This window comes from Callorhinus ursinus, unplaced genomic scaffold, assembly GCF_003265705.2.
Source record: "Callorhinus ursinus isolate GAN/ISIS: 27379988/994484 unplaced genomic scaffold, GSC_fseal_2.0 scaffold43, whole genome shotgun sequence".
Taxonomy (NCBI): Eukaryota; Metazoa; Chordata; class Mammalia; order Carnivora; family Otariidae; genus Callorhinus; species Callorhinus ursinus.
In genome coordinates, this window is record NW_027397105.1 from 6,096,887 (window position 1) to 6,121,378 (window position 24,492).

Below are 24,492 nucleotides of genomic sequence, written 5' to 3' on the forward strand. Positions count from 1 at the left end.
GGGGAAGTTGCAGTGGGTCTCATGAGAGCTGCTTTCCTGATTGGAGAAAGTGGCTCAGAGATCCAGCAATGGGCCTGCCCTACTTTGGAGTTAAGCAGAGCTGTCTGTGGCTGGGACCTCAGTGGAAGACTCCAGGGGAGCGGGCACGCATATCAGGGAAGGTTGGAGGAGGGATGTTGGTAGGTATGGCCAGCTCTAAGTTGACAGCATTTATTTTTGTACTAAACTGTTAAGTTTTCAGTTGCTTATATACATTAACTTTTTTCCAAGATCGGTCGTGCCTTAAAAAATTAAAGTACGGCTTTGTAATGTTTGCAGTCAGTCTTACATTTGAAATATAGACATTCACTCAATATTAAAAGTGGTCATTGTCTCTTTAAAAATAAAGGGCTTGAAATCACTAAGGTAGTCTTTTCTCATCTAATAAGGCATACTGTAGTGCCAGAATCTTCTGTTTTATTCTAAGGATGTTTCAAAATTATCAGAAGACCTTATATTTAATTCATTAAGAATATTTATATGTCATACAATAGTTGTAGGAGGGGATGGGGCTCAGAGAGCACAAAATTAGATATTGTTAAAAGTCAGTGAGTGAGTACAACCGCTTCAAACGTTCAGTTCTCCACCATAAATCAGAAGGACTTATTGTAAGATGATTCTCATGACTAATGGAAGCTCTGAAGGATTAATTTTTCCCATTGTTTGACTTTCACATAGTTTTTGTTTTTTTATATTGTTGCATCACTATTCCAATTAGTTTATTACAATTGCCTGTTATAAGTTAGTGGAGTTTTATTGGAAATGTGTGTGTGGGTATTTACACACACAGTATGAGATTGCATATTTAATTTTGGAACCAGATTTTCATAGAAATTCAATAAAAATCCACTTCGCACCTCATGGTCTTTTTTTTTTTTATCAATTATAGTTTGCATTTATTTGCTTTTTGGTTTTCTAAATATATTTGTTTAAGATAATATGCATTTAAGATAAGTAAATAAATGTTATAATTAAGACAACAGTGTTATATTTCTTTCAACACTGTTGGATTGTCACATCTTTCTGAAGTCTGAATGTAAGACTACGTTAGGGAAAAATATTCTTTTTGATTTAGAGTGCCTACATTTAGAAGGTTGATTAATTCATCATTTATCATTTGGAGATAATGATTTTGTACTTGTAAAGGTGTTTATGTGACTTCTGACCAAGTTTGGATGATCCTATCTCGATGGCTTTAATCAGCTAACCTAAACACAGTTCTTTAGGATATGATTTGCTTTGCTTTGTAAAATCTATTTTTTTTTTCTTTTTGATGGGGGGGGGATATGCCTAGAAACACTTTTTGAGAAGTGCTTTTATAGATGTCAAATTTACCCTAGTGTATTAGCATTCTGATTTTTTCGTTTGGATGAGAATTACGACTTTTTAAGGAGCCCATGCTATAGGGTTGTTGAGTGTTAAGACAAGTTTGGGTAGAGTCTTACAGCTTTTCTGTAGCCTTTACTCTTTTGGTAGCTTTGAAAACATTTCTTAGTGGCTTTTAAAAATTGTTTTACTTGGGAAAGTTTACTTAAACAACAGGATCTTTATTTAGAAAATGTTGTGCTCCAGAGCTGACTTTTATTCTTGAAGTCACTAATAGAAATTGGATTATAGGTAATGATTGCTTTTGGTAACATTGCACATCAGAGTATTTGGAGAAAAAAATGGAGGTATCCTAATGACAGATTCTCATTTAATTGTGAAACTACTCTTTAAAAAAAAAAGATTTTATTTATTTATTTGAGAGAGACAGAGAAAGCATGAGTGGAGAGAGGGGCAGAGGGAGAGGAAGAAGCACACTCCCCGCTGAGCAGGAAGCCTGACTCAGGGCTCGATCCCAGGACCCTAACTGACTGAGCCACCCAGGTGCCCCGAGAAACTACTCTTTACAATAAGTATCCCTAATTGTCTTTAAGTTGATAATAATAAAAAGGAAGCCATAAAGAGGAGGATGTTTTGTGAATCTTTCCAGAACTTTGAGGAAGTCATTAATAAGTTTACTGACCTGATAAGAAGTGCCTATAAAAGATGATGTTTTGCTCAAGAGAATATTTTACTGTATTGGAGGTAGAGTGTGTAGAAAATCAGGAAGGGAGAAGTGGAGGGAGAGAGTCAAGCCATCCTGCATTTAAGCTAAGAGCTTAGAAAATTCAACTGATTACATTTCTGATTTTCCATTTTATGTTGCAAAAATCTATGCCCAATGGCCAAAATTTCATCATTTGGAACTTATAAAACTCAGCTAAGTTTTTAGCAATCATAAGAAACAGAATGCTGCTATGGGAGGCTAACAAGTTTTATTTAAATTTATATAGTTTACATAGAATTTAATATTTGTATTTTAAATTTATATGCTGAAGTTAGTTTAAAAATGAGACTTTTGTAGGATTTGCCATAAGCCAGACTAGCATCCAGAATATTCATCACTATCTTTGTGGACCATAATAAACTGCCAATGGAAAATCCATCTGCTTGGAAACAGTTTTTATACAAATTAAGCCCAAGAATTGTTGTAGTGGTGTAGTCAGAGTCAAGGTTCACACAATCCCTTTATACCGTATATCATTCCAAGGGGAATGTTGCCTAATTGTCTTTGATCTTCAAAGTGATGGGAACATTAATTCCTCCTGAAGAATGGTTTTTGTTGCTAGGAGAAGGAAGGTTTTGAGGAATAGCTATTGTACCTTAAAAATCTTTTGAAGAAGCTTAATGTGTGGTATTTTTGAGCGAGAAAAAAGTGAGTGATAATCCCACAGTGCAGAAAGTGTCCCTTCACCAGCCCATTGAACTTGACTACTAGCAGTGTGGGCTGTTGGACAGAACTTTGTAGTTGGGCAGCTACAGGGCAGAAATGATGTGCAAGGTTTCCAGAGTGTATTCCCAGCTAAATCTCCAGTTAATCAAAGTGGTTTTTAATTTAGCTTATCAATTTAGGGTGATGGTTTTCAAACAAGGTGTAGCAAGTACTTGAGATTCTCATGTGCTTTCAATTTCCAGTGCTTTTACAAGTGCTTCCAGTGATTTTACAAGTGCTTTCAAAATCCAGACACAAGTGTCTAGATGAAAAGGTGTACTAGAAGAAACTTTTACAAGAAATTTTACACAACCCAGGTTGGTGTGGATCTTCTCATTAGGTAGAATTTGGTGAACATTAATCAGAAATGAAAATCAAGTATATATAAGGATGTTCTCTGCCCTGTAGAGAACCTTGTATAAGGTTAGATAAACAGAGGCACAAATGTAACATTTAACAATACTGCTAATGATAAGAGGCACTGGGGTCTTTAAAGATGAATTCGATCTAGAGCCTACTCTGAGGGAGCTTATGTTCTTTGAGAGACTGAACATGTAGAGACAGACTGACAGAAATGATAATAATAATAGGTAACCCATTTACTGTGTACCAAACCCTGTTCTGAGCACGTTCTGTTAACTCCTTTAATTCCTGTAACCTCATGAGGTAGGTATAGTAACTATTATAGAGGAGTAAACGGAAGCACAGAAAGGCTAATAAGTAAATCTTCCAAAGTCAGCCAGCTAATCAGTGACAGAACTGTGTGACCTTGCTCTGGTCACAGTCGACATGCTGTAAACCATCCTGTTTTCCTAATTCTTGAAAGAAAGCAGGGGTGCTCCTAGGATTGATTTTCTTTTTTCTTTTTTGTAAAATTTTTTATTGTTATGTTAATCACCATACATTACATCATTAGTTTTTGATGTAGTGTTCCATGATTCATTGTTTGTGCATAACACCCAGGGCTCCATGCAGAACGTGCCCTCCCCAATACCCATCACCAGGCTAACCCATCCCCCCACCCCCCCTCCCCTCTAGAACCCTCAGTTTGTTTTTCAGAGTCCATCGTCTCTCATGGTTCGTCTTCCCCTCCGATTTACTCCCCTTCATTCTTCCCCTCCTACTATCTTCTTTTTTTTTCTTAACATATATTGCATTATTTGTTTCAGAAGTACAGATCTGTGATTCAACAGTCTTGCATACTTCACAGTGCTCACCATAGCACATACCCTCCCCAATGTCTATCACCCAGCCTCCCCATCCCCCCCACCCCCCACGACTCCAGCAACCCTGTTTGTTTCCTGAGATTAAGAATTCCTCATATCAGTGAGGTCATATGATACATGTCTTTCTCTGATTGACTTATTTCACTCAGCATAACACCCTCCAGTTCCATCCACGTCATTGCAAATGGCAAGATCTCATTCCTTTTGATGGCTGCATAATTTTCCATTGTATATATGTACCACATCTTCTTTATTGTAGGATTGATTTTCTGAACCAGATGGCTTTCGGGCGGCCTTCACTTGTAAATGGTCATGAGATCTGGACTCATCATGTGTATCATTTCTGATTTTCTGGCCCTGGAGAGTTTCATAGTGTTCTCTAATTAGCCTGGCTGAACGTTAAGTGGAAAGAAAGATTTCTTCTTCTGTCTCTGAATTTGGGACATAGGGGATCTATCACTAGGAGAAAACTGTTTAATTAAAAAATATATATTATCCTGGCCTAGACAGACACAGAATGAATTGCTTCAGGATTCTCGAATGACTTTGTATGTCCAGGGAGCAGTTGACCAAGATGAGACACGAGAGTCAGGGAACCAGGTGGCGTAGCCGTGCACTGCGTGGGGATGGATTTGTGTACAGACTCTTAACAACTCACTGATGCTCTTGGCAAAAGATTTATGTGCCTCTGACTTTCTGTCCGTTAAGGATGGAAGAAAGAACATTGTTTAATTTTTAAAAACTTGAGATGAAAGACGTTTTTAAGCCTACCCAACAATGGAATAGTATTCACAACCCCCCACGTACCTATTACGTCACAGCCGCGGTTACCACCATGTGGCCCCTCTTACTTCATGAGTTTTCCTCCCTCCACCTGCGTCTACTGAAGTGTCGTCAAGCTGACTCTGATTTTCATGCTGTCATCCTCATCTGTGCCAGTCACAGTCTTCTCAGTGATAAGGACTCAAACGCATAACCTCAGACCATTGTCACTCTGGTAATAAATAAAACAATATTATCAGGTAGGCTCTCGGTGTTCAGATCTCCTTAGTGCCGTGTGGATGCCTGTTTACCCTTGATTTGTTCAAGTTAAGATCTCAACAAGGTCCACACATACTGCATTTGGTTGATATGTCTTCTGTTTCTTTCAATCTGTAGCGGTTCCCACTTCTCTCTTTTTTTCTCTTGTCATTTATTCCTTGAAAAAATTGGGTCATGCATTTTGTAGCATTTTGCATATTTTGGATTTGGCTGATTATATCCTTTTAGTAATTAGTGATTGACAGGTTCCTCTTTGCCCTGTAGCTCCTGTTAATTGGCAGTTAGAGATAGAGGCTTGATCACATAGAGATTCAGGGTTTTGGCGGGAACGCTTTAATAGGTGGTGCTGTGTATTTCCTGTTGCATCACATCAGGAGGCATATGATTTCTTATTGTAGCTCTTGTTAAGATTAATCACTGGTTTTAGGTGCTGTCAGTGAGAAAGGTCCCCATCAGCTATTCACCTGATGGTTTTGGCCATCATCAATCATTTTTGTCTAAATTATTTCGTTAGGGACTGGTTAACTCATACTGCCAAACATTTGTGGGCTCTGCAAATAGTAGCTATACTCAGCCAAAAAAACAGCATTTGTGTTTGGGCATACCATGGAATGCAGACTAAATGAAGCATTAATCATCTCTGACTTGACTGCACCAGTGTTGAAGAAAATGAACGTATGTGTCTCTGGGCACACACATACACACAGACATTTATTGTGCTTTGAATTGAGACTGGAAATCATTCTATATACCCTGGAACATAAGTCAACCTCTTCTTTAATTGGGGTTCTTTTTCATTTTTTAAAATCTCTGAAGCTCTGAAGATCATTAAAAAACATGTCAAATACTTATTCTTGACATTTTTTGGTGAAGTTGAAGAATCAGTGGGTATGTGAGACCAGTTCTGCCAAATTAGGATCCAATTCCAAACTGGAGTCTGGCTTTGTTTATTAATTTCTATTCAGTTCTTAGAATGCTCAGGTCCTCTAGGGCATTGCCTTCCCATTACTTGGGAGCCAGCATTAGTCATCAAAAGGCAGGTTGGTGAGAATAGAAGTAAGTAAGAGCTCTCATCCAGGATATAAAAAAACCTGGGGAACTACTTGGCCTTCCAGTGAACAATTGTCTTTTCAGTGATGGTATGGTCTTGTCCAACAGGTGTCATTCGTCACCCTTCAGTAGCAGCAGTGTCTTCCCCAGCTCTCATTTTTCACTATCCTGTGTAGTTACCCATCTTGTAACTAAATTATCGAAGTCTCTCCTTTATGATGTTCTACAACTGATTTGATCATGTCCGATTTATAAATAACCAGTTGGAGAAATTGCCTCCAAAGGAAGCAGAAGGGATACAGTGTATCCTCTTTGAGTGCCATTTATTCTAACCTTTCAGAAACCCTCAATTCATAGGATACATTCATAGGCAACAAATAGTATTTGTGTTTGCTAAGAAATGAAAGTGTTACCTCTTAGTGTTTTTTTTTTTTTTAATTGAGAGGAATTATTCAGTGGTCCAAAGAAGCTCTTCAAATGCTAATAATGAGAGCAGTATAATAGTGTTGTAGTTGTTGTTTGTACGTATATAGTATTAGCTTTGTGTGCAAGATGCTTACTCATTTTCCACCTTTGTTATTTGCTTTGGTAGTAACACAGTTGGATTTGAATTTCAATTTAGATCACAGATTATTACTTAAAAATTAAAAAGTATATATAGTGTAATGCAGCATTGAAATGGAAAAGTCATTTGAGTATACAAAAGATTGTCACATGTCATGCAACCCAAGGCTATTAAAAACACCAAGTATCTGTGGTGCCTGGCAGGCTCAGTCAGTAGAGTAGGTGACTCTTGATCTCAGGGTTGTGAGTTCAACCCCATGTTGGGTATAGAGATTACTTTAAAAAAATCTTAAAAAATAAAAATAACCCCTGCCCCCCAAAAAACACCAGATACCTTTTTTCCTTTAAATTTTTTTATTATGTTAATCACCATACATTACATCATTAGTTTTTGATGTAGTGTTCCATGATTCAAACACCAGATACCTTTTTGAAAGCCAGAACATGGCTGACTAATTTATGTGCCATGAAATTCTGTCAGGAGCATTTCTCGAGCTAAAGCTTCTGGCTAACTTCTTCAGAGAACTTAGTTAATTTCTAGTTACACATATTTTGATTAAGGAGAAAAAAAAGCAAAACTCGAGCTTGGATTACTCATTTATTCAAGAAATATTTGCATTCTTGTGATACGCTGTTCTGAGAAGTACTGAATCACTGGAGTGCTAGATCTAATTACCAATGGTCAGAAATCATCCAGATGAATATTTAGGTTCTGCACATGCTGTATTCAAATGTTGGCTGTGTTCCTGAAGAGAGAGGCTGTTGTATCGATAAAGGATGACTAATTAAAAATGATATAGTGTGTTTTCTTTTTTCTTTTTTTTTTTTGCCCCTCCTCTGCAGTTATTAAATTATTGCTGAGCTACTGCTGGTGTGTTAGAATTGGGGAAACTAACTTCGAAATAAGGCTTTACTTCTGCGTTAGGTAGCTCAAGCTACCAGAAGAAGGCTTATATTCCACTGCTTTGCAGCAATAAGTAGTGAGTGAGTTTGGGTGCAGGTTGTCTTTTCATCAGTACATATAGTCAGTCAAAGTTAACCTTCTTGTCATTTAGGAGTGCCATTTAGTGGTAAAAGATTACCTGAAGGCTCTCCATATTATCTTAATTGAATGAAAATATATGCTCATATATGTATGAACATATGTATATATGTATGCTCATATACATATATTTTCATATATGTTCATATATGTATATGAACAAAATTGATTTCTGCCTTTACCTTTCTGGATTTCTAAGGACATAAGGTGGGAAAAAGAAAAAAGGGTATTACAGGTGAAATTTGATATGCTGGTATGAACTTTTTGCTTTGGGATAAGTGAATTGGGCAATAGGTTAAGGGAGTCAGGTGTTTCCTGGAGACCAGGGAGAAGTCAGCTTGGAATAAAAAGTTAGCTGTGATCATTGTGGAGCTAGATAGAAAGGAAAAGAAGTAAATAAGACCCTCTATCTGATTTCCCTGAGCTAGCCTAATGTGTTCATGTATGTTCATTCTTTTTTCTAAGAAGACCTTTCTTAAATCAACTGAATAAGTTGATAATATGTTATGTTCATTCAGTTTATAAATTGACTTGATACATATATCAATAGTCACATGTCATGCAACCCAAGGCCATTAAAAACCAAGTAGAGAAAATATATTCATAAGCCATATTTTCCTACTTTAATTGAATTGTAATATTTTAAACCCGTTTTTAGGCTTGATTATAGATTTGGATAGCATAAAAAATCAACCACAAGTATTAATGGAAATATGAAAATACTTATTTCTTCAAACTGACTTAATATTCATCACTTCTCAGTGTTTCAAATGTTGACACTGCAGTGTTTTCTGACACCAAGCAGTACTCCAATTTTTTTATGTCAGCTGGGTGTCCCAACAATTCAGTTCCATTCTGACAGTACCTAGCTGTAGTTAGCATCAGATCCCCCAAGTTAAAGGGGTCAGCCCCACAAAACTGCTCCCACTTCAGATCCAGCTGCAAATGGGGTGCCCAGTTCTGCTGGGCCAATTGTGAATTAGAGGCTCCCATGATTCCACCCCCAGGTTCAATTATTTGCTAGAATGGCTCACAGAACTCAGGAAAACACTTATTTTTATCAGTTTCTTATAAAAGAAACAACTCAGGAATAGTAAAAAAAAATGGAAGAGATGCGTAGGGCAAGGTGTGGAGAGAGGGCGTAGAGCTTCCATGCCTTCTCTGGGTACATCATCCTCCTAGTACGTAGATTGTTCACCAACCTGGAAGCTCCTGGAACTTGTTGTTTTGTAGGGGACAGGGGGGTTATGGAAGTTGCATTGTAGGCACAATTGTGTTGTAGGCACATTGGCCATTGGATGATGCAACTCAATTTCTAGCCCTTCTCCCCTCCTTGGAGGTTAGGGAGTGGGGCTAAAAGTTGCTCTTATCACTAGGTTGGTTTTTCTGGAGACCAGCCCCCTATCCTGAAATTATATAGGTGTAGTGCCTGTGGGGGAGTCCCCCTGCCCTGTCACCTCATTAGCATAATCTCTGGTTTGGTTGAAAGGGGCTTGTTGTGAATAGCAAAAGACTCTTCTATCACTGGAATATTCCAGTGTTTTTAGGAGCTCTGTGCCAGGTACCTGGGACAAGTACCAACTATATTTTTTATTATATTACAGACACTGTAGCAAAACTACCTTGCACACAACAGACCCATAGCTTTGAATCTGTAAGCTTTCCACGAGGGTCAGTCTACACTTACACCTAGAAAGAAGAATGGGTACGTATCATTGAGGCATTGGATGGTTGATTTTCTGTTGTGAAAAGGATCAGTATGCCCCATCCCCTAGGACCATAGGGGTACCTTCACTATGATGCTAAATTACAGTTTTCTTTATCCTAACTTGTTAGTGAAGTTCATATAGGACCGAGTCTGGAAGAGTTATTTAGGACTGGTGGGAATCCTCATTGGTATTTCAGGCAAACAGAGGAAGAAATTAATGTTTGATAAAAACCTGACTTTGTTTTGTGGCTACTATTTTTCTAAGTAAACTCTTCAAAAAGGAGAAGTCCAATCTGGTTGTTTTAGTGGCTCCTCAATTTGAGTGCAACTGTGAATATGTTACCTGTCAGCTGCAATGTAGCTTGCCTTGGCCTGTGGCCTGGAGCTATTCGCTGGAGCTCAGGTCAGTGGCCTTTAGCCAAGAACAGACTTGTGTTTCCTCCCCTGTGTTGTACAAGTGTTCTTTCCTTCACATCATGGCACATACAAAAAGGTTTGAAGCACTGATTGAAACAATACTGATGGCGTAGTTAGGAAATACGGGTAACGTGCTTGTTTCATTTATGGGGGGCCGGAAGTTACAATGGTAGTGATAGGATGTTGTGGGGTTTACCAAGCAGGAGGAATAAGTGTGGCCCGAGACCAGTGGGCGCTTTGGTTCCTTGTTAGAGTTCAAGCTACTGTTCTGAGAATCTCTGCCGTGTGATGTGTGCCTCCACTGGACCGGTGAGGTGGGCTGGAAGCTAGTGGCGCGGGCTCTGGGGCATTGGTGACAGCCAGAACAGGCCTTGTGACTTTCCTTGCCCCAGTTTTTATAAGTGTACGTGTTATGTGCCTTGCCCCACTAGAGAGATGGCGACCAAGAAGTATGAGTCCATCATGCGGATGATTTTCCAGAAATCCTAATATCTTGCTACTGGTACCTGGTCAGATAGTAACTTGAAACTTTGGGGAGCTGATGAAGAGCTTAAATAGAATGTTGAGGGGTCTGAGTGGGAGGCAGAGGTCACCGCACGGCCTGTGTATATCCCAGAAGAAAGGGTCGCTGACCGTCCTGCACAGCAAGCTTTGTTGGGTCTGATCAACACAGCAGTTATGCCTCACTTGTTCCCCGTGGGGCCGCTGTTGATGTGTTCAGACATTTACGGCTCAGTGTAAATGCCTTGTGGGTTTGGCCGTTTTAGGCATGACATGGATTTAAAGTGTTCGGAGCACCCGGACAGGGAGCTGAGTACCTTTACCAACTCACTGTGCTTTAACCATCCCCCCTGCCTGGCTAGGACCCGCAGCACCCTAGCAGCAGCTGTGTATCTGTGGGAATGGCATTTGTGCAGGTGTGTAGCAGGTCAGGTCTGTTTGTTTTTTTTTTAAGATTTTATTTATTTATCTGGTAGAGAAGGAGAGCAGGGGAGAAGCAGAGCAAAAGGGAGAAGCAGACTCTGTGCTGAGCATGGAGCCTGACACAGGGCTCGAACTCGGGATCCTGTGATCACGACCTGAGCAGAAACCAAGAGTCCGATGTTCAAACCAGCTGTGCCACCCAGGCACCCCCAGGTCAGGTCTGTTGTATGAAGAAAGAGTTGTGAAGGGCGGTGGTAGAAAAGAGAACTCTATGCGAGCTGGAGACAAATGAAGAAGTCAGAATTATTAGCACATTCTTTCTCTTCTCCCCTGAACTGGGGGTGGACCCGTGCTGGCAGTAATGGGTGACATCTTTTGGGTATCCGTTGGAACCTTCTCAAGGTGGGTTTTTAACTGGAATTCCCACTCTCAGATTCCCGTGGAGGCTGTGCTTCCAAAATCATTGGTGCATGAAATTTGGAGGGAAGGAATTGTGTTGGATAAGCTTTTCCTGTTTTGCTGGAGGTTAAAATATTGTTAACTTTAGCTGATACACCTTAAAAAAAAAATCTCAAAAGATATCATTTTTGAAATATTACCAGGTTTTAGGGGTATGGAGATGTCCCGAGTTGTATGAGCAGAGATATGAAAGTGCCTGTATTTGTATTTTTTTTTTTAAAGACTTTTTTTATTTGACAGAGAGAGACACAGCAAGAGAGGGAACACAAGCAGGGGGAGTGGGAGAGGGAGAAGCAGGCCTCCCGCTGAGCAGGGAGCCCGATGCGGGGGGATCCATCCCAGGCTGGATCCCTGGGATCATGACCTGAGCCAAAGGCAGTCGCTTAATGACTGAGCCACCCAGCTGCCCCGCCTGTATTTGTATTTTTAAGGCCATTTTACTTGTTCTCTAGGCCTCAGTAAGTTTGGGTTTAGAACAGATTGGTCTCTTAGAAAAATCTGTTTTGAGTATCAAGGAGGTTATAATTGAAACAGAAACAGTAAATGCTTAGTGTATAAAAACGGAAACACAGAGAAGTAAAAAAAAAAAAAAAATCACCTATAATTCTAGCACCTTGAACTAATCACCAGTTGTACTTTTTGGAGAATGACCTGTGTATATATTATAAATGGTTATATGCACATATGCTTCACTAAAATAATTTATCAGACACATTATTTACTGCTTGATTGAAAAAAAAAGACCCTTACTATTACTAATATTTCCTCACATCAGTAGTCTTTTATGGTGTTTTTTTGGGTGGTAGTGTAGTATTCCAGGTATGGATGATTTTTCATGTAATTTAACATAAATATCACTGCTTTCGATAACTTTCTTTGCATAATCCTTAACTTCCTAAAGGTTGCCTTCTTAGGAAATGGAATCACTGCAGTAATCATCAAGGACATTTTGAAATGTTTGCAAGATATTGTCCTCCAGAAAGTGGGGCAGTTTATATTCACAGCAATAATTTGTTCATTTATTTGCCTCTGTTCATTTGTTTACTGAACGGACATTAAGGATTTACACGTCAGGTGTAATTCTAGGCATGGAGGCTACCTGTAGAAACTCATAATCGTGACATTGTGCATCATTGAGGCAAAATTACTGGTGACCATAGAGGGGCATGTAATCAATGTCAGAGTTGATGGGTTAGTGGAATCCGAGAATGAAGAACCAGTATGAGTTTCTAATGTTAGGTTCGGAAGAATGTTAGGGCATATTGTGTGCTTCATTTCATGAAACTTGGTAAACTCTCCATTTTACTATGATGGAAGATGAGTTAAAAATTTTTTTTTCCTTGTTGGACAATCCCCTTTGGGAGTGAGTTGGGGGCTTTTCAGTGTTCACACTCTGAGGATTTTTGTTAACCAAACAAGGTCTCCCAGTCAAATGCAGTCTCCAGCAAGTAAAATGCTTCTTTTGCCTTTGCGGGGAGTCCACAAACTCTGCTAGAAATTATTACATCTTTGTGTCAGAGCAGTGCCCCTTCAGGCACTGACAGAGGAATGGCAGGGTCTTGGTATTCCAGGTTACAAAAATCTTTCTACCCGAGGAGAGCTGTATGAATCATCTGCCAGAGGTGGGCAAGGCTGAAAGTGAATTGTTTCGGTTCTTTCTTTAGCAGCAGAGCCTCTGAGGCCCAAGCTTGTCAGGTGAGGAAAATGTTTAACGTTTAGGAAGCACTGGTGTCAGTGACCGCCCACCCTGGTTCAGGACTTTGCCACTGTAAACCCAGACACAACTGATAATACAAGGTGGGAACCAATGGGTGACAGCTGACTGTCGTCCGCAGTGACACCTTTGCTCCTGCCAGCCCTGCTCTGAGGAGGGGACCATTAGTCCCATGTGGCAGGAATGGGGACTGCGGCAGAGAGAGGTGAAGTCACTTGCCCAAGAGTACAAAGCTAATCCGCGCTGGAGCTGGGCCTCAAGACTAGGTAGCCTGGCTTTACCACTCCACAGTGGTTTTCCTAAGCTTCTAATTGGACACCATTGGGATGTTGGCTTTGGGTAAGAACAGGGATTTTTATTAGCACAGGAGTTAAAAGGAATCTTCAAAGCAAGCTGAATTTCTTTCTTTCTTTGTTGCTCATATATTTTGTTGGCTTAAAAGGTATCAGACACATTCCAGGTTTTTCCTTTTTAGAGAATTTAATAATTTAATGAACTTTTCAATTAGATTTTAATACAGTTAATATCAGAGTAGTTACCATTTTTTCATAGTTACTGTTTACCAGCCATTGCATTTTTAAGGTGTGTGAATGCCCAGCACAGCATCACACAGCAGGTCCTAAGGGACTATTTTTCTCTTGGTTTTACAGATGTGTCAGGTACTTGACCCCAGAAACACCCCTGTTTTATCTTTATCAGTATTTTAGTGATAGTCATTTAGCATCTAGCAGAGGTAATTTTCTCCCCTATTCCTGCCATTTAGCCTCCTCCTACCATGTTCCTTTTTAATTTTGCTAGGATACCAGGCAAACAGTCTTTGTGCACAGGCCAGCTGCCTTCTCTGGCTTTTTGTCTGCACTACCTGGCACGACAGCTGCTGTGTAAGTGTGATCTTTCTGCACCTGTGGCTGTGCCAGTTATCAACCCCCCACCCCCGAATCCATCTTGCACACAAACGTGTTGACCTGGGTGCTGAAAGGGCCTGTTGGCATATTTTTGTTTGTTTGTTTCTTAAACTCAGAACAATCCAGTTTCCAAACTGCTTAGCTGCGTGGATGAATGACCGTGTTTTCTTGATGGGAGTTCAGAGTTCTAAGTGAGATTTTTATAAATTTTTGGAACTTGTTCACTCTTATGTATCTAAGGCTGGAGGAGGAGATGGACAATGTAGTATTAGCTGACAGGGTCCCATCTAATATTTGGATTGCCTGAGCCTGCAGTCTGGGAAGGAACTGACAGTCATCCGTTTCTTCCCATTCCAAGTCTCTCATCCTTCCTGTCTTATTCTCTTGAGCTTATCAAATAAGTTAGGGCACTCACCACTGTAGGAATTGTGGTAGGAAAGGGAATGGGGGCAGGTTCTTGTCTACCACTTTATTTCCTCATTTCTGAGATTGTTTGAATATAAAGTTGCTTGGGGTTGACATTGTGTGTTCCTCATTTTATAACCAGTGATTGCAGATAATTTAACAAGTGACTTTGGGTACTCTGTTTTGAAAATGAGGTACTAAGAGTTAGAGCCAAGAGAGAAATGAGAATTTCAGGCAGTCTTTTTTCCCTCCGCCCCTGGTGGGATTCTCTGGTTCCTGGTAGGTCAGTCACTCATGTTTTTGAAGGTATTCTACGAGCGACTTGTACATTGTAGTGCCAGTTCTCACTTTTTCCTATGCTAGGTTCTAGGAAATCCCTTGTGGGGGCAGTGGGGCTTCCTTAAGAGGGACTGATTCTTACTGCTTTTTGATGCTTCCTCCCTAGCTCCTTTGGCTTCTGAGTAGTGATTTTAAAGAGCAGCTGTTTAATTTTTATGATTCTGTTTGTTAGTTGGCTGGTGGTTATGCTGGTCTCTCCTGGGCTCTGTAACATGTCTGCGTTTAGCTAGTAGGTCTGTTGGTGGAGACTAAGCCCAGATGGGATGGCTGGGATCTCTGGACCTCTTGTTGCATGTGGATTTCCATCATCAAGGAAGCTAGACTGAGCTGCTTCATCTTTAGACTTGGTCACTTTGCAAGAGGGTGAACGTGGAAGGCTTAGCTCTGGAAGTCCTACGACATCCTTTCTGCTATATTCTTGGGATCACAGTGAGTCCAAAGCCCAGCCTGATTCAAGAAGTACAGGAATAGACTCCACCTCTTGATGGGAGGAGCAGTAAAGTCACATTGTAAAGAGGTGATTCTTTGGTGGCTCTTTTGGTAACAATCTAGCACATAAAGCACGGTGATCCATTAACATTATATCAAAAAGGCCACCTTCTAGATGCATCTATTGCCCATCTTTCAGTCATCTTTATCGCCAGCGACAATAAGAAATGTTACTGTTGCTTTTTCAGATTTGGTGAAATCACTGGTGTTGAAGATATGTAGATTGACTACAATAGTTTGGAGATGGTCTCCATTCTTACAGGTTGGGTGGGAAGATTCTGGTTCTCTGATTCTTACTGTAAGGATAGCAGAATCTTGCTTTCCTATGATACAAAAGAAGATAAGCCCACTAGGTTGTATGAGAGGGTAGTGCAGTGTTGGTAAAAAAAAAAAAAAATCTAAGAATTCTAATTCAGTAAATGTTTGTTGAACTGCCATTTTGTTGTAGCTACCCGTTACAGGTGATTTGTAGAATTCAAAGATAAATCAAGATAGTTGGACATTTAGAACAGAAAATTGCTCACAATTTGATGATGGGAACAGGCTCAAGAAGGATGAGAGAGGTGACAAGGCGGACCCCGTGTAAACATAGCATCTCTCCTGAGGACAGGCTGGTTTTGATGTTTTGGGAACTAGAGATAGTGCTTAGGAAAGGCTACTTTTTCCTCATTTGTGGAAGGATAATCTAGGTTATCCCTAGATTGCAGAGAGTGGGCATCATCCATAGCTGATTGGTTGGTAGACTCTCAGCTGCCCTTGGATGGAAGTTTTGGCCAAGGTTGAACTCAACTACTGGGTCAGCTTAGCTGATTGTGGAAAGTGATGTTAAAGATTTGTATTGCTTGAGAAGTTAATGGAGGGAGAATATTCAGGGCTCTTTGTCCTCTTGCTTAAGGCTGAATAAAGTTGAAAGATGTCTTCCTTCCACCGTTAGTATTCTGTGAGTCTGTGAGTTGCTCTCTGATCAGCATAAGAGCAAACACATTCCCAGGCCTTAGTGAGTCTGCATATTCTTGGATAAATCCTTGTTCTTCAGAATCATGGTTTGGGATCTTCTTCAAGATCCCACACTTGATACTGCTTCAGTCATGAGAAGTCTGAAGAAGAAGATGGATATGCATGATATAGGAAAGGTTGTTTAAAATCTATGGATGTTTTCTTAAGACAGAGCTTTGAAACCAGAACCTTAAGGGTGGTGCAGAGAGGTTGACCCCCAGTCTTTGGAGTGGCAGAGTGGGGCATGAGGCTGCTGAGCCACTTCGCTCAGCCACTGAACCGACTGTGATTTTGATCCTCCCAGTGTGTTGAACAGGTGTCCTCCTATTCTGTATGAGCCACAGCATAATAAAGCTGGGCAGTATTACCCTAAGGGACATAGCAGTGCCTTGGACGTATGATGGGATGACGACAGGTACTGTTGTCCTTAAGAATCAGGGTCCTGGAATACAAACAGCAGAAATAGTCTAGCTAATTTGCCCCACATCGGAGTTATCTGGGGCTATCCATGTGAAATTTATTGTTAGACTGATCTAATACACATTTGAAAGCATTTTCTGTATCAGGTGCTGAACTTAGTTTTTAAGTATACAAAGACAGTCTTCTCTCACAGGAAGCTCCTTCCATATGAATAATTTAAGATGTTTAATCATGCCTGGTTTCTGTCCTGCTCTAGATAAAGAGGAGGCTCTGTTTATCTCTGCTGATGGGTTAGGAAATGATTATTTGGTGACAGTCTCACCAAAGGGGGAATTATAATCACAAATGTATAATCTCTTTTGATCAACATTTGTTGTACTAATACTTTAATCTCTGTTAGCTTCTAAAAATCTCCACAGGCCATTTGTAGTATCACTTCCTTCCTTATGCCCTTTATCCCCGTGGAAGTTGTTGCAGGCTTTTGAAAAAAATCCATGTTGCTCTAATGTCGTATTTGCTTGTAGTTTTGGCTTTAAAAATAAGTGCGTGCATAGTGATGGGTTGGTTGCCTTTCGGGTTTAGGTTTTGTGGGACCTTGAGAAAGAGAAGTAAAGATGAGAAGGACGAGTCCTAATAATATTTCCTACTTAGAGAAAGCAAATGGGAGAAGAAGAAGTGCTGGGGGGGGGGGGGAAGCTCATCAATAGCCAGAGGTAGCCTCACTGAAGTATTGTAAAAGCTGTCTCTTTCTGCCTCTCCCTGAACTTCGTTCTTGACTGACTGGGGTCTTCCTTCTCCTCCTCAAGACTGCCTTGTGAGTTAGTCTCAAAATGAGCATCCTTTGGAGAGTGGGGAGACCTGCTGGAAGAGCCCACGTAACTTGACCTTACCCTACACCCCCTGGCACCAGTTTCAAGCACTGAGTCAGCTCTGCTTATGCCGTGAACTTTTATAGAATTATTTAGCACATTTTGTTGGTAGACGATCAGAATATATGCTTGGACAGTTCTCAAGATAGTTGCAGATGTGTTTGAAGTGTGGAGTGTGTCCACATCTAACTTATGTAAGCCACATTGTGTTGCATTTGTGTGCTTGTCCATTTATGCAGGAAATGTCCTTTAAAGGCCCCCGTTTATTTTTGTTTAAATGTGAATGCAGTGCTGAAAAGAATGTGTGTGTGTTTATATAAATATTTATTTTCAAGGAAACAGTTCGAGCGAGTTTTAATTGCTGTAATAGAATTTATCTGCCTGCAGAGGTTAGCTACTGTCCCCTCAAATGGAGCTTTTGAAGAAAGGGCCAATTTTGGTGTTTTTCTCTGGATGGTTTTCACGATGATTCTGTGTTCTGTTATTGTCCTGCCTTTGATCCTAGTGTGTTTTCAGTTTTTCACCATATAGAGATTGTCGTGGTTTCAGACATACCACGTGACAGGTGGTGTTCAGCTTTTGATTTGGGGAGTTTGTGGGCATTGAGCTCATTCAGATGTATGATTACAAAGGTCCTGGGGTTGGGCCCCACATTACCTTATTTTTATCTCCAGAAACCTTGCCCTATAAAGTAACATTCATAGGTTCCAGGAATTGGTTAGGACCTGGTGTCTTTGAGGGCTACCATTTTCACTTACATCTCACTTACAAGTACACATCCGCCCCATGCACAAAGTACGTTCACACTGCTCCGGCATCCCCCGGAGTGTCAGCTCATTACGGTGTCAGCACGAACCCACATCTGATCTAGACACCATCTGCTCCACAGGCTCCAGTCTCATCAGAATCATCCATATCAGGTGTGGGCGAGATGGAGCCTGATCCATTCTGACACAGAATTCCTCTCCCTCTGCAGACCTGGAAACAAGACAGGTCGCTTGCTTCCAAACCACAGGGGTGGGTCAGGCTTTGGAACCCGGTTCTAGAGAGACTGGTTTAAAATGGGAAACACTGAAGGAAGAAAGGAGGCAGCCGACCCAAGCAGTTTCCAAATCCAGCAGGCAGATTCCATTAGGTTGCAAGGCCTGGGGACAGTCCTCTGCCTTTAAATATTTCCTGAAGACACATTTCTAAGAAGTAAAAGAGCCAGTTTCATGAAAAGTTTTTTCTTGTATATTGCTGAACCTTTCATGAGAAAAACTTCTATCAGTTTACTTTTTTTTTTTTACCAGCAATGTATTGTACTAGTGATTCTTTTACCTGTCATGTTGATTAGCACATTATCATTGAAAAAAAACTGGTGTATGTATAAAATGAGACCTAAGCTTTGCCAATTTCACATGAACAAAACCTTTTTTTTTTTTTTTTTAAGTTTTTATTTATTTGAGAGAGAGAGTGTGTGGAGGGTGGGGAGGGGGGTTGGGAAGGGGCAGAGGGAGAGAGAGAATCCCAAGCAGACCCTTCACTGAGCATGGAGCCTGATTTGGGGCCCAATCCCAGGACCCTGAGATCATGACCTGAGCTGAAATCAAGAGTCAGCCACTTACTAGACTTAACAGACCAGGCACCCCTTGCATAAATAAAACTTTTAACTGTTTTTGGTGTTAGTGAGTGCCTTTCATAATTTTTTCTGTTTTGCTTTACTGTTCACACCCTTGCCAATTTTTCTATTTTTCTTGACTTGTATGATGTCTTTTTATATTTAGAGTTTCTCATTTTGTATTGGAAGGATTTTCCCCAGCTTTCATTTAAATTTTTTTAAGTTCTGTTGTGTTTTTTTTTTTCTTTTGGTAATGTACAGAGTTTGCTTTTCAGTACAGCCAAATTTGCTGTAAAAAGAATACCTTTTGCATGTATAGGTTGACTGTCCTTCCTCTGCTCGCTGTCAAAACTTAATTTAAAACTCTTGTGAGGATATGTATTAAAATTGATATAAATCTAATCTGGGGAAAGTTGGCCTCTTACAGAATAGGTTCTTATTATCGGGAAATGTTGTGTCCCTTCACGTACTAAAGATTTTTAAGTTACTCAGGAGAATATTATCATTTTCCTCATAAAGATGCTACATATTTCTGGCTACATTTATTCTTTGTTACTATTATAAATGGGATTTTTTTCTATTATTATTTTCAAACAAATTTGTCTTGGCATAAATTAAAATTATTTCTCTTTAATAATTTGATAACCAGGAGCCTTTACAACTCTCTGTAGAGGGGGCGCCTGGGTGGCTCAGTTGGTCAAGCGTCTGCCTTCAGCTCAGGTCATGATCCCAGGGCCCTTGAGATCCAGCCCCGCATCGGGCTCCCTGCTCAGCAGAGAGCCTGCTTCTCCCTCTCCCACTCCCTCTGCCTGCCCCTCTGCCTACTTGTGCTCTCTCTCTGTCAAATAAATAAAAATCTTTAAAAAATAAAATATATGTTTCGTACCTGAATGGGCAAGTTACATAGGAAATTCAGGTTGTAGTATGCTTACTTCTGAAAATGTGTCTGGTCTTCTTGGGAATTCACGTTATCCTGCAGACAGGCCCATCCCTGAGAGCTGATCCAGGGGCCACGGCCAGGAGCTCTGTGCTCTTGTCTACAGTCCTGCCCAACTGGTATGGCACAGTGAAACTTGCAGATCTCACTGAAAGCACCAGGCCGAACAGAATGAGCCCCTTCATACATCTTCCAAATCCACTGAGGTGGGAAAGTGGATTGCAGAGGAGTTGTTTGAGAAGGTAGATAAAGGCATAATAAACTGTGAAGAGTATATGCTGGAAAAAGTATCCTTAATAGATCGGTGTGAAACTAAGATGTGCTACAAATGCTTAAAAACCCAACTATGTTGCAGAGTCTCCATACAGTACAATCCCCAAGAAATGATTTTTAAGATCTACTGACATAGTCATGGTCAATGAGTAAAGCATGTTACAAAACGTATTGTGGTCTGATTTTAATTGTAGAGAAAAAAATGTGTATCTCCATAAGGACAGTAGTTTCTAAGAGACAATGATTATTTTGGGATAATTGAACTTAGAAATGTAGGTAATATACATATATTTAAAAAACCCATATATTCTGTAGGTGTATATATAATATTTTGTATATTTTTGTTTTCTTTATCTTTTCTGAATTTTCCGGCTTTTCTGTACCAGACATATTTTGTTTGTATAATATAAAACAATGTTACCTCCCTATCCCAAAGAAATTGCTCCAAATAAGTGATTATTTGATATACCTGTGTTACCAACTTGAAGCTGACAGTGCCATGATGGTTTTGTGTTTTGTTTTTTTTAGCTCGTTATGGTTGTAGACTGCTTCTCGGATTCTTCACTCAGTTGTTCATATTATGTTTGAGGGAAAATCATTTTATTAAATGAAGGCATTGAAGTGTAACCCTGGAAAGGTGGTAATGTTTTAGTATTTTCAGTGTATCTGTTGAGGTATATGATTTTTATAGTGGTATTTTCATTTGCAAAAGTGTTACCATCTCTGAACAATATGAACTTGAAGCATTGTTTTGTATTGGAGCATAACAGGTGATTTGTGGTTAATAACTTTAGTTCATTTCTGTTTACATTTTCTTAATTCTGAGAAATTCTTTGTTGCCTTTCAAAATATGATATTAACTATATGTTAAAGCAAATTTTTCTGCTTTTTGGTGTGAATTTCTTATGCCCTCAGAATAGTATCTGTTTTATAGTACTTGAAACTTTTACTTTTTATTTGTTATTTCTTAGGTAAACGCAAAGCACTGAAGTTGAATTTTGCAAATCCACCTTTCAAATCTACAGCAAGGTTTACTCTGAATCCCAACCCTACAGGAGTTCAAAACCCACACATGTGAGTATTCCTGGTAATCAACTAAAAGGCTCAACTCAAGCAGAGGTTTCAAAGTTAATTGTATTTTATGAATTTTTCCAAGTCGAGGTGTTGGTATTTCCATTATCTTATGGGCCATTTGAAATATTACTATTTGAACTTAAATAGAAAGCTGTTGATTCTGTAGTCTGAAGTAGGTGAACACAATTTTCCTTGTTAAAGTTTACTTGAAGGGGAAAAGAGCAGAAGATCTAGATATATTGATATCTTTTCAGTTTTTCTCTCAGTGAACTCTGAGAATGTTGTTTAAACCTTTCCTTCTGGATCTCCAGTTAAATTGTAAGTGGTATTTAGGAAACGTACCTCTCTCCTGTACATCTGCACAAATCATCCCCACTTACTGGGTGATCAAGTAGAGTCCCATTCTGGATAAAGAACATTCCTGTAAGATTTTCATGTCACAGTAAATTGAAAGAATGTGTATGTGTCGGGGTATAGGTGTCAGTGATTACTTTTAAAATTTGTTCCCTAAATATATATATATATTTTTCCCCTAAATATTTTTTATTAAAATACAAAAATGATGTTTTAGCATCTCAGTGAAGGTCATTTAAAGTATTAGAAACATCTGTTAATTTAAAATAATACCATCAGAGTAATATTTATAGACCTTTGAATTGAAGTGATGTATTAAATAATGATGCCTCCCTCCTCCCCCCATAAGACCTATCAGGAGCATGAAGGGTCAAAGCCAGTGGCTTTGCATTTATACTCATAAAAATAATTTTTACTTAGTTCTGTTATCGAGAACAATAAAGCAAATGATGGAAGGTATGGTTAAAAAAAGCAGTCAGAATATATTATCTTATAGTTTTTAATAATTCCTCAACAATTTTTATTCAAGCCTTATTAGACTACAAATATATTCATGCTTCCCCAAAAGGGCACATTTATTTCTGGTTCCTTTCCTTTTGATGTCTGGCATACATTGTATTTGCAAACAGTAACAGATTGGTAGAAGGTAGAGTGTTCTGCAGTAGGAATGCTGAAAATATATTGTGATTTTTAAAACAGTCTGTGGAAGGGAGCAATGTGGATGTGTGTGTATATGCTTTTAGGCTTTCACCTGTAACTTTAAAACAAATGAAAACTGGAGTAACAGTTCACTTGCCTGGGAATAGTGTCTTTTAATTTTATTAAATCATAAAATCATAATGAGATTTCTTGTCGGAGCTCAGCTTAGAGTCCTAGCCTTTTTACCTCCTTTGAAACATCGAGTGGGGGCTATGTTGAGGAAGGAAACTCTTAGTACCTCTTAATTAGTCAGAGCTCTGGCAGCAAGGAAACATTCTTAAAAGAACCTCCTTCCTCATTTCCTAGAATTTCTAGTGAAAGCTAGTACAAAACTAATTCTTGAACCCGGTCTATTTCTATTACCTTGATAGCTAGCTGAACCACTATTCAGAGTCTGAGAAAGAAAAGATACGTAGTTACTGCCAGACTTAACAGCTCTTTCTTTGTTTCTTTTTTTTTAATCCCTTTTGGACACAAAGAAAGACAACCTGACTTTCATTTAGAATTGCAAAAACATTTACGTACTTAATACTCTCTTCCTTTGAGAGTTTCATGTATTAGGGAATTCATGGACAAGATCTTCCCCCCCACCCCCAAATAGTAAACTGAGTGGAAAAAAGCTTTCTTCCAAAGCTTGAGTCAATCAAAATTTTTTTTTTTTTTAACCTACCACTTCATAATATTCCTATAACCACCTAGGGTTCTTATCTTTTGTCTCTTCCCAGCACATGTTAAAAGTTTGAGAGGACATGGTAATAAGCATTTTTACTTTATGATAGAATCTTTAGGGGCGCCTGGGTGGCTCAGTCATTAAGCGTCTGCCTTCGGCTCAGGTCATGATCCCAGAGTCCTGGGATCGAGCCCCGCATGGGGCTCCCTGCTCCGTGGGAGGCCTGCTTCTCCCTCTCCCACTCCCCCTGCTTGTGTTCCCTCTCTCGCTGTGTCTCTCTCTGTCAAATAAATAAATAAAATCTTTTTTTTTTTTTTAAAGAATCTTTAGATTTTGATTCTGGTATGTAAAAATTTTAGATCCAGACCTTGTTTGAATTTTATTATTGCACTGGTCTGTTGTTATGTAGATCAGGAACAGGTAACTACTAGCATTGATATTCGTCAAAGACAGTTGTTTCACTACTTAGGGCACCATATCTCCTTGACCTCCCTACCCCCTTCCATAAGGGATCCTTTTGTGTTATTCCTTTGAGTTGTACTATCAGGTAGTAAAAACCACTGTCGGCCACTGTTTGGGGTGGGTAGTTTGCAATTAGAAAATATAACTTGCAGTATGTGGGGGTTTGAAAAAGATACCTCTGTGTCACTTACCTGTGTTTCCTCCTCCTAAAATGTCCTTGAATTTTAGTTACAGATATAAATAGAAAACTTGCTCATGAATTTAGGAAAAGATAAGATGAAATGTAAGCAACTAAATGAAGTTAAGATATGCTCCAGGAACTACTTTCACATCCATCTGGCATTTGATGTCTTCTGGGTGCAGATTCTGTAGAAGATTTAAAATTTTAAGACCGTGTCCTTATTTTCTGAGAACCAAGAGTTTAAATAAAATTCTAAGAAATAAAGTTGGGTATAGCAATTCAAGAAGTGAGGCATAAGGTGATACAGATTGAATGTCAAATGGATGGTGCAGGAGGGGGTAAGATCCCTTTAGGATAAACAGCTTGGTGAAACACTTCACAGAGGAACAAGATTTGAATTAGATTTTGAAAGACACATAGAGAAGGGAGAATGGCATTCTGGTGAGTGGATGTAGAAGATAAGTTTTGGGGACTATGTATAGATCTGTTTGATTACAGCAGTGATGTTACTTATAGATTACCTATTTCTATCACGGGAAACTTTTAGCATTTTTTTCTTTATTCTTGGTGTTCTGCAGTTATATGAAGATACATCTAGGTCTGGATCATCTTTCTGTACACTAGGTTTCAAGATTCACGTATCTGTTTCTGAGAAAATTTTTGCTTTTCTTTTGATTGATTCCTTCATGTTTTTCCTAGTCTCCTGTTGTTTGGACATTGGACTTTTCTGAATTTCCTGGATCTGTGACTTTTTTCATACTTTTTATCTTTGTGTTTTCTTTTTCTATAGATCTTTCTTTCTTTCTTTCTTTCTTTCTTTCTTTCTTTCTTTCTTTCT

At 39.3% G+C, this 24,492-nt stretch overlaps 1 protein-coding gene across 3 annotated transcripts in view; it reads left to right on the top strand.

The window, feature by feature from the left end:
• MAP2K4 (mitogen-activated protein kinase kinase 4) overlaps positions 1-24,492 on the top strand; it is a 134,323-nt gene that overhangs the window by 14,613 nt on the left and 95,218 nt on the right. For all 3 annotated transcript variants that reach the window (XM_025864195.2, XM_073881736.1, XM_073881735.1), the window contains one exon: positions 21,186-21,288. In XM_025864195.2, coding sequence (XP_025719980.1) covers positions 21,186-21,288 — 103 coding nt within the window. The remainder of the gene's footprint in view (positions 1-21,185; positions 21,289-24,492) is intronic.